Consider the following 11,483-nt stretch of genomic DNA (forward strand, 5'->3'; position numbering starts at 1 on the left):
ATTTGTGGACTTTGATACATAAAAATATTTTTGAAAGAAAATGAAAGTAAATGATGAGAAGCGCATTCACTTCTTGACATCATTTTCCAATTCAGATTTCTTCTCGTTTGTTCTAAAATTTCAATTTTTATCTAGATTTTTGTGTTTATTTAAATTATATTTACTTGATTTCATTGATGTGTGCACTTGTGGGTTTTTAGAACTAATTGTGAAGTAAATTTCTGATATTTTTTAAAATTATTTCATTTAGTTTCTAAAATTTTCTATACAATTTTTACATTTTTTTCATTGAAAAATGTAAATAATGTGTGTTTTCAAGTGATTCACTGGTAAAATTTTAATCAATTCTTTTTATCATAAATGAAGTATTTTTTTAGTGGTTCATGTCTAAATTTTTTTCTTGCGTTCTTACTTTAAACATCATATTTTTTCTTATGTGTATATTATAAAATATATATTTAAGAAATTTTTTTATATATTATTTATGCGAACATGTTATTTTTTACACCCCTTAGATTTTTTTAGAGTCATCTCACTTGAAACATTATGTCTCAAGTAGTTTATTTTTTTTTAAAATTAAAAGATTTATTTTACATCATTAATTTTTTTACCGGATCAATCAGCTCCTAGATTTTTTCAGAGTCAGCTCACTTGAAACATTATGTCTCAAGTAGTTTGTGTTTTTTTTAATTTAAAATATTTATTTTACATCATTAATTTTTTTACCGGATCAATCAGCCCAGGGTAAATATTTTTTCTGGCTACACCCGTGGACAAGGTTCAAAAAGCGTGAAGCGCGTTAAAGCGTGGAGGTCAAGCTTCAAGCTTTTCAAGTTTAAGCGAGTTTAGAACGAGTTTAAGCGTGAAAAAACGTTTTCAATTTTTACTATAATTTTAATTATTTTAAGACAAACATTAAATAAAATGTTAGATTAACCATAAATATATGATTTAATAGATAATTCAAGTTCAAAACTATAAATATACATATTTATAAAAATGTTTTTATTTTAAAAAATAAATAAAATCTTTCGTTATAAACATAAGAGAGATAAACTCAAAAATTGAAAATACGAAAAATTTACAATTTTAGTTTTGTAAGTTAGTCTATTTTGGCTTTCAGTTATGTGACTTGTCAAAGTTTATTTTTTATACAATAACTTCTAGTTTCTATAGAATATGGTTGAAACCGGTGGACGGTGGTTTCCTGCATAGCACCTGTGTTGAGAATACAGTTTCGATTACACGCATTAAAATTCATCTAGGTAAAAAAAATGAGAAAAATAAAGTAAAATGACCCTCAAAACATAGGAGGGAAAAATTGCATTTTTGATCCCTTAAGTTTGTCACTTTGTGATTTCGGTCTTTTATATTTCAATATTTCAGTTGTAACCCGTTATCTTTTTTATTTTTTGTTTTTTTTGGCAAATTTAGTCATTTTTTTCGAATGTAACGCTGATGTCACCAATATAGCGCTGATGTAGAGCTGACGTTACTGTGTCACATCAACGTTTTCAACAAAAATTGACTAAAATAGAAAAAATCGAAACATGCAGACTAAAACTGAAATGTGAGAACATGGAGGATCAAAATCACAAAGTAACAAAATTAACGGACCCAAATTGCAAATTTCTATTTTTGTTTAGGTAAATTTTTAAATGTGTGATATAAGCTTTATTTTTATCACATTAATTAGCCACGTAAGAGAGCATCAGTATCAAATAAGCATCTTTAGCGTATTTAGTGGTTTCGGATAACAAAAGAGCAAATTAATTAATTAATTAATTAAATCACCTTATAAGATGGAATCCAAAATATTAAAAAATCAAAACAACCCAACTTACAGGAAAAATACACTTTTCCCTAAAATATTATGTATGCTTATATAAGAAATATGTAGGATAAACATTTTTGTTTTTAAATATAATGTACCACTTCAGTCTAAAACTCTTTGTTTTATTTTAATTATATAACATAGATAATGTCTGAATTTCCTATTTGAATCAAAAACGCTTGAAAAAATTAAGTAATTAAAATAAATGTACATAATAATTTCAAAATTATTTGTTCAAGAACGGTTAATAAATTAATAGATTAAAAAACTATTATGATAAAAAAAAAGTAGATAGACATTATTTGAGGGGAGATCGACAAAAAACATATTCAAAATAATTTATAGTTGAAAAACTTCATCAAAATAAGGGTATTTCTTCTTGTAACAAAAATAACTGTGGCACATCATAATCATTAGATGCACATGTTAATACTTCTAAAATTAGTAAAAGGTTACCATTTAGATTTACAATATAAAATAGTAAATGAATGACAAAAGATGCATATACATTTACATAATTCAATAATTAATTAAGAATATATATATATACGCACAAAATACATGTATTATGTATAGTTTTGAAAAAACATATATATTATAACAATAAATGTATAGTTTGTCCTTATATAAGTACTTGATAAAAAAAAAATAGATGAATCCAAATGAAAATTCAAGGGCGGTTAATTAATAGATTAAAAAACTATTATAATAAAAAGAAGTAGATAGACATTATTTGAGAGGAGACAAAAATATTCAAAGTAATTAATAATTGGGAAACTTCAATAAAATAATTGTATTTCTTCTTGTAAAAAAATTACTGTGGCACATCATAATCATCAGATGCACATAATAATATTTTTAAAGTTAATAAAAAGTTATCGTTTAGATTTAAACGGTAAAATTGTAAATAAAAGACAAAAGATGTATATAGATTTGCATAATTCAATAACTAATTAAGAATATATACACACACAAAATACATGTATAGTTTTAAAAAAACATATATATTATAACAATACATGTATAGTTTAAAAATCAAAAAATATATTTTTTCCATTTAGGAGAAAACAATAAAAGAAATTAACATAAAAATAAAAAATTTGACTAATACACAAACCATGACACTACATTCAATTAAAGCACATATAATGACAAATTTTAAACAATAGTAGTGGTTATTATATTAATCCAATATAATTTGATAACAATGGTTTAAACATGTTTAATTTTTTTAGAAATAATAGTAATAGTAAGACCATAGTGAATGCGACAATGAAAAATTAAATTAGCTTTATTAAATTTTTTAGAAATGACTTAATACTCCTTTGACTTTTCACCATTTAAATAAAATGACAACCAAGACAAGGATAATTAAGACTACTAACAAAACAAACTCACACACACACACATATATATACAACTATAGAGAGTATAGAAATAGATAAATTAGAATTTGAGTATCAGATTAGATATTAATTTGATATATATAATAGAAAAATTAAATCAAATAAGAAAAATAGCAAACAATAAAGACTAGATGCACAAAATTTTAGTTTTTTATTTGAAAGAGTGTATGATATACTTTTTTTAAAAAAATAAATTAGCTAATTGAAATGTCTCATAAATAAATAATTTAAAAAAACATTAATTATGTAGTAATGGAGGGTAGCTATGTAAATTAGTTAATTGATTAGTTAAATAAATAAATAATTAAAAAAACCACATTAATCATGTAGTAATGGAGGGTAGTCATGTAAATTCGACGATTGCTAGCTCTTATGATTCAAATAAACATCAATTCTCGAGCCCCGCTGTTATCCGCTACATTTAAAAAAGTCTGAAGTTGAATCATGTCAATTTTTTAGTCTATTATTCCAATTCAAAAGATGAAGAAAATAAAAGAAATATTGTTTGTCCAAAAAAAGAAACCTGTTGGGTCTTTTTTCATGCCTAAAAATTCATTTCTGTAGGTTCTTTTTTTTTATCCCGAAATAATAAATTTTCAAAATACATGTATAGTTTTGAAAAAAAACATATATATTATAACAATACATGTTTAGTTTAAAAATCAGAAAATACATTTTTTCATCTAGGAGAAAACAATAAAAGAAATTAACATAAAAATAAAAAATTTGACCAATACTCAAACCACGATACTACATTCAAATAAAGCACAGATAATGATAAATTTCAAACAATAGTAGTGGTAATTCTTAATCCAATATAATTTGAGAACAATGGTTTAAACATATTTAATTTTTGTAGAAATAATAATAATAGTAAGAGCCCGTCAGAAATTTTGATGCTTCAAGACCAAAAAATCTCTTTCAAAGCGGGCCTTGGAGTCCAGGCCCGTTGGGTATTATGACTACCCTAAGCTGGAACTGTCGTGGGTTGGGAAACCCACGAACAACTCAAGAGTTATTGGACCTTGTGTCCAAAGTCAAGCCCACTTTTGTGTTTTTAATGGAAGTCAAAATAGATAAGCATAGAGTTGTGTGAAATCTAAAATTGATTTTGAAGGCCTCTTTATGGTTCCTGCTCAGAACAACGGGGGTGGTCTTGCGTTATTGTGGAAAGAAAATTCTATGGCGAGGTTACTGGCTTTTTCCTCAAATTTCATAGATGTTGCAGTAACGATCCCCGAAATGGAAGAATGGCTTTTGACCTGCTATTACGGTTACCCGAAAAGAAATCGCAGACAATTGTCATGGAATGTTTTGCGTACACTCTCCAGACGATCATCTCTTCCTTGGTGTTGTCTTGGTGATTTTAATGATATTTTATCACAATCAGAGAAACGAGGGAGATTTTCTCATCCCACTTCACTTATTAATGGTTTTCGTGAAGCAGTGGAGGATTGTGGATTACATGACTTAGGAATGAAGGGGCATTTGTTTACCTGGGAAAAAAGTAGAGGAAGACAGAATTTTGTGGAAGAAAGGTTAGATCGTGCTTTGGCCAATTCCTCTTGGATTAACCTTTTTAGTAACGCTGAAGTTCGAAACTTGGAGGTGGTCAGTTCTGATCACAGTGCCATTTTCTTAAATATCACTGCTGTCGTTTCTTCTCGCAGCAAAAGGTTTCGTTTTGAAAATTCTTGGACTTTTGAACCTGAATGCCGTGATGTTGTTAGACAAGGATGGGACAAATATGTAGGGATGGATATTCTTCGTCGCATTCTTGAGTGTGGGAATGAGTTGCAGGTATGGGGGGATAAGGTGAGGCTCCGTTTTAAGTCTTTAATTCATCAGTGCCGAGAACAAATTCGAAATTTAAAGAGGATGCGTACTACCAGTGTTGATCATCAAATAGCCGAATTAAAACATAAGTTAGAATCTTTTTTGGCTCAAGAGGAAGCATTTTGGAAACAACGTGCAAAAATTTTCTGGATTCAAGGGGGAGATGCTAATATTAAGCTCTTTCATAGTTATGCATCGTCCCGTCGTCGCAAGAATACCATTTTGCAGCTCAAAGATGACATTGGCAAACTCTGTTCTTGGGGAGATGGACTCAGCGAGCTTATTCGAAATTATTTTCAGGATTTATTTACAAGTGGAGGTACTGAACAAAATCTCAATATCCGGAATTCTCCAAAGATCAGTGACGAACAAAACCAGTTTCTCTTGCGCCCTTTTGAGGATGATGAAGTTCGTGCTGCTATTAAATCAATGCATCCTGATAAATCACCTGGCCCATATGGTATGAACCCCGGTTTTTATCAGAAGTTTTGGGATATCACGGGTTCGAATGTTACTGCAGCTTGTCTATACTTCCTTAATAATTGCCATTTTCTAGATCATCTAAATGATACATCAATTGTGTTGATCCCTAAGAAGAAAAGGCCTGAAGTTTTATCGGATCTTTGCCCCATTTCATTGTGTAATGTTTTGTATAATATTATTTCAAAAATGGTAGCCAACAGACTGAAGAAGGTGCTTGACTCTATTATTTCCGAGCAACAAAGTGGGTTTACTTCAGGGAGGAATATTACTGACAATGTTATTGTGGATTTTGAGTTTGGGCATTATCTTAAACGTAAAAGACAAGGAAAGCGAGGCGAGGCAGCGCTTAAAATTGATATGTCCAAAGCCTTTGACAGGGTTGAATGGAGTTTTTTGAAACTCATGATGCTGAAGTTTGGCTTCCATCAAAGATAGGTTGATTTAATCATGCTTTGTATTTCAACAGCTAAATATATGGTTGTCCACAATGGCAATGAGATTGGTCCTATAGGGCCTCAGCGTGGGTTACGCCAAGGAGATCCATTATCGCCTTATCTATTTTTGATTTGCTCTGAAGGCCTTTCTTCACTTTTGGATTTTGAAGAACAATGGCGAGATCAGCCCCCTCAATATCCCACCTTTTCTTTGCAGATGATAGTTTTCTCTTTTTCAGGGCTACTATGGAAGAATGCAATACAGTAAAAGAGTGTCTCCGTATTTATGAAGTAGCTTCCGGCCATAAGGTGAATTTTGATAAATCCTCAATATCTTTCAGTGCTAACGTGCCTTCTCATATGAAAAATAGTATATGTGAAAATTTGGAAGTAGCATACACTACAAATCATGCACACTACTTGGGCCTCCCATCACTCATTGGCAGGAACAAAACTGAAATTTTCACATTTGTTAAAGAGAAAGCATGGAGTAGAATGCAAGGGTGGAGACACAAATTATTATCTTGAGCCGAAAAAGAGATATTGATAAAGTCAGTAGTTCAAGCCCTTCCGACGTACGTTATGAGTGTCTTTGCTCTCCCGGTTTCACTGTGCACTGAGCTATAAATCATGATGAACTCCTTTTGGTGGGGTAAATCGAGTAATAATGGAAGAGGCATTCATTGGAAGAGCTGGAATAAACTTTGTATTCGAAAAGAGGAAGGAGGGTTAGGATTCCAAAAACTTCATGAATATAATATAGATCTTCTTGCTAAACAAAGCTGGAAACTATTGACCAACCCTTCGGCATTAGTTTCCCGAGTGCTCAAAGCCCGCTACTACCCACATGGACATTTTATGGATGCTAATATTGGGAACAATCCTAGTTATGTATGGAGGAGTTTGCAGTCTACAAAAGAGCTGATCAAGAAATGGGCCAGAAAGCATATTGGATCGGGTTGTCAAACAAAAATTTGGGGTGATCCTTGGCTGCCAGATCAGGTAAATCCCTGCATTGAATCAGTGTGTGGTCCGGGCTTAGAATCATCAACAGTGAGTTCATTGAGATCTGCAATGGATGGCTCTTGGGATATAGACATTATCCAAGACCTCTTTTCTGAGAGAGATCAACGTTTAATCCTCTCTATTCCACTTAGTAGACAAGAATGTGATGACAATTGGATGTGGGCGAATGAGAGGTTTGGAGTCTATTCTGTTAAGAGTGGATATAAGCTACAAACAAATGTAAGAGACACAAGTCCTAATTCTCCAAGTATCAACTGGAAATTTGTATGGAGATTGGGGATTCCAGCTAAAGTACGCAATTTCATTTGGAGAGTACTTTCCTCATGTCTACCTACAATGCAAGCTCTGCGAACACGTCAGGTTGAGGTAAATAATTGCTGTCCTATTTGTCATGATCTACCTGAAGATGACTTCCATGCTTTAGTGTCTTGCCCATGGGCTAGAAGTGTTTGGAACATATCTTCGATTGGAAGTTACTTTAATTCTTCTTGCACTTTTGCGGACTGGTGGATCAATATTACTCACAGAAGGAATCAGAATGACGTTGAATTGGCAGCTGCCATCTTGTGGTGCCTATGGCAAAATCGTAATGACGTTGTGTGGAATGGCAAGTGTAAGAGTGCTACCGCAATTTTTGATTCAGCCCAGACTCTTTATTCTCAATGGAAGATGACCAGAAAACTTCATTCTCCTCAGATTAATACAGAACAACAGACCATGCAAGAACGATGGATTAAGCCTCCTGAATATATGTTGAAATGTAACATAGATGCCGCTGTTTTTGACAACATTCTATTCTTTGGTTTTGGCTGTATTATTCGGAATTCAAATGGCATAGTTATTGATGCTATACATGGTATTCTCAATGGTAGATTTTCTCCAACAGAGGCTGAGGCGATGAGAATTCGAGAGGCTCTAAGTTGGGTCAAGAGCAAGAACTTGTCAAATGTCATTTTCGAATCAGATGCTCTTGTGGTGATTGATGCTTTATGTAATACAGAGCGAGATTACTCTTATTTGGGACTCCTTGTAGAAGATTGTAGAACTCTTGCTAGGGATATACAGTCTTGTAACTTTGTTTTTGTTAAACGGTCAGCGAATCATGCCGCTCATGTTCTAGTACGAGAGGCTGTTTCTAAGCCTGGTCCAGTAGGATTGAACACTCCTAGTCCTACTATGATTTTCAGTGTAATTTCGTTTGATTTAGCTTAATGAATTTTTACTTTCTTGTCAAAAAAAAAATAGTAATAGTAAGACCATATTGAATGCAAAATGAAGAATTCAATTAGCTTTATTAAATTTTGTAGAAATGACTTAATACTTCCTTGACTTTTCACCATTCAAATAAAATAACAACCAAGACAAAGACAATTAAGACTATTAAAAAAATAAATTAACATATATATATATATATATATATAAAAATTTTCAGCTGTCCAACCATGTTTTTCTACTCGGTCCGCGATCAGTTTTAGTGGTTTTTGTTTTTTTTTTCGCATCACTAAAACCCACTACCGGGTTTTAGTAGTCGCGGACCAAGTGGAGAAATATGGTTGGGCAGCTGAAAATTTTTCTATATATATATATATATATATATATATAAGTATAGAGAGTATAGAAATAGATAAATTATAATTTGAGTATCAGATTAGATATTAGATATATATAATAGAAAAATTAAATCAAATAAGAAAAATAGAAAATAATAAATATTAGATGCACAAAATTTTATTTTTTTTATTTGAAAGAGTGCATTATATAATTTTTTAAATAAATAAATTAGTTAATTGAATAGTCACATAAATAAATAATTAAAAAAATCACATTAATTATGTAGTAATGGAGGATAACCATGTAAATTCACAAATAAACTCACATATTTATATATGTTAATTAATTAATAATTAATAATTAATTAATTAATTAATAGATATAATAAAAAATATATAGAATGAACAAATAAAACAACAAAGGAAGATACAGAAGTGAACAAAGTTACACAGAAAAGAACAACTCAAAAATTTTATGTATAAAAAATTCTTTATAAAATAAAAATTTACATTTCGTGATATAATCCGCTAAATTTTAGCATATTTAACGTCTGTGTTTAAATATAGTTACATTAGATCTGGCCAAGGCCGGGTCTAACCCGGACCCGGACCGTTGTCAACAGGTCGGTTAATCAAGTCAATGGGTTTGACCCGAAACCATGGCCGAACCGGCCATTAGGGTCTGCCTATGGTTTACGGGTGACAAACCTGTCAAACTGTCGGGTGGGACTGGTAGATCGGCGGGTTAGCCCACTTTTAAAAATATATTAATATATATTGAATATATAATGAAATGTGAGTGGATGTGATTGAATACAATGAAAATGAAATATATATTTTTTATATAAAATGTTAAAAATTGAAATGTATGCTACGAGCCATAGTACTAGATTTTGGCACTAGCTGGCAAGATTCATTGCCTCTTGTTGAATTTTCTTACAGCAACAGCTATCAGACGAGTATCGGGATGACTCCTTTTGAAGCATTATACGAAAAGAAATGAAGATCTCCATTGTATTTGGATTATATTTCTAAGACACCATGATGCGATCATGGATGGCTCGCGTATTGATCACGTTGCTGAGGAAGCTAAGAACCCGTTGGAAATGCCCCGAGGACCAATTACGAGCGGTCGGGCCAAGAAATTTAAGGAGGCACTTCAATCATTGATGATGGATTACCAAGATGGTGTTGGAATGCTTGAAAATCAATTTGGAGGAAACTATAATGTTATTGAAGTCCAAAAGGATCAAGGAAGTGAAGAAAACCTTGAAGAAAATACAAAATAAGTCAACAAGGTCGTAGCCCATGCGTGCCCGCGCCAAACACGTCGCGCGCCCGCGTCCTCATCTGCGAAAGCCATGCGCGCCCGCACCTTGGAGAACGCGCGCCCGTGCTGCACGTGAAGTTTTGAAGATGTGAGATGCGTAGGCCATGCGCGCCCGCGCCATGTCCTAGCGCGCTCGTGCCTGTCCAAAAAAACACACAGTTCGGCATGTTTGTGTGTGTGCGAAACTTTTTGATATTTTGGCATTATTTTCCTATTTTTGAGACTTTTAAGCGTACTAGGAAACTTTTGGAAGATATCTTTGATACCTTTAGGCAATATTTTGCTATATCTTTTATTTTTTTATTGTAAAATATAAATACGTTGATTATTTTTATTAATAATAATTCAGATTCAGTTTATACAAAAATTATTGAAAATTTTCTCTAGATTTTTTTATTCAAAGCTTTGCTTTGTTCTTCAAAAATCAAACTTATCAAAGTTCGTAAACTTTGTGGCGTTTGTCGATTGTTCTTATTCGTGAATTGTCAGAAACAAGTTTTCTGAAGGTTTCGTTGAGATCACATATTTTCTTTGTGATTGTTTGTTGCTAGTTTCAAGTAAACTAGAGGTGAATAATCCAAAATCGTTATTTTTTTCAAGATTGAGAAAATTTAATTGTTTTCTTTTTGTCATTGGATTTTGGGTACGATTCGATATAACCGTGTTTTCTTTCCATACAATGAGAATTCATATGAGTTGGTATCAAAGCCAAGGTTTTGAATCAAGTAAGTTATCATATCTTCTTTTATATCCGTTCGTCGTGTTCTTCGTGTTCATCTTTCGTTCTTCATATGAGTCTATTCATTTTTTTAAAATTTCCAAGTCGTTTCTGCGTCAATCTTGTTACCCAAGTTTTCGTGTCTTGTGCTACAAGTAATCTCAAAAATAAAAAAAAAAGGGTCAAAAAAAATATAGAATGACCAAAAGCTTAAAAAAAAAACCAAAATAGAAGAAGCAAGATAGCTTGTGTCCAATTATTTTGTTCTTGTTCATCCTTGTGTGCACGTCAAAATTTCAAGCGTCCATAAATTTCTTATTTCTGTTTTTGTTCAATCCTCAAGGGTCAATCTTCAAGTGTCTACGAGTTTTGGACCTGTAAGATTGATACACTTCTACACAAAGCAAAAGCCTACATAAATTTGAGTGAAAACAAAAAGGAGTGTTTGAGTGTTTTTCTTAGAGTGACTTGTGAGATTTTTGGGTGAGAAAATTTTATTACTAACCTTTTCTTGTAGGTACAATGAGTTTCAATAGCCAAAAATTTTTCAAGGTCAAATGGATGAATTGACCAAGATGATGATGTCGGAATTGGAGCCAATACATGAGAAGTTGGATATGCTTAAAATCAGTGGAGGTGTTAGTAGGAATAAAAATAAAAGATTTGAAGAAGAGGGTGATGGTGGTGAGGATGATGAGTGTTTGGGTGAAAATTAGGGTAGGAATAGGAGGGCTCAAGAGAGTAAAAAAAATAAAAGGGGAGTAGTGAGAGGAAGATACGTTGATGAGGGTAGAGAAGATGGGAATATTAGTGGGATTAAGATGAAAATTATTTTGTTCCATGGAAAATCTGATCCGGAAGCATAT

The 11,483-nt window shown here is 32.0% G+C and overlaps 1 protein-coding gene across 1 annotated transcript; it reads left to right on the top strand.

Annotated features, from left to right (window-relative positions):
- Positions 1–6,167: 6,167 nt before the first annotated feature.
- Positions 6,168–6,521, top strand: LOC140888979 (uncharacterized). Its single transcript, XM_073296674.1, has one exon. The coding sequence runs from the start codon at positions 6,168–6,170 to the stop codon at positions 6,519–6,521; it is 354 nt and encodes a 117-aa protein (XP_073152775.1).
- The last annotated feature ends 4,962 nt before the right edge of the window (positions 6,522–11,483 follow it).

Source organism: Henckelia pumila, chromosome 3 (genome assembly GCF_033568475.1).
Source record: "Henckelia pumila isolate YLH828 chromosome 3, ASM3356847v2, whole genome shotgun sequence".
Classification (NCBI taxonomy): domain Eukaryota; kingdom Viridiplantae; phylum Streptophyta; class Magnoliopsida; order Lamiales; family Gesneriaceae; genus Henckelia; species Henckelia pumila.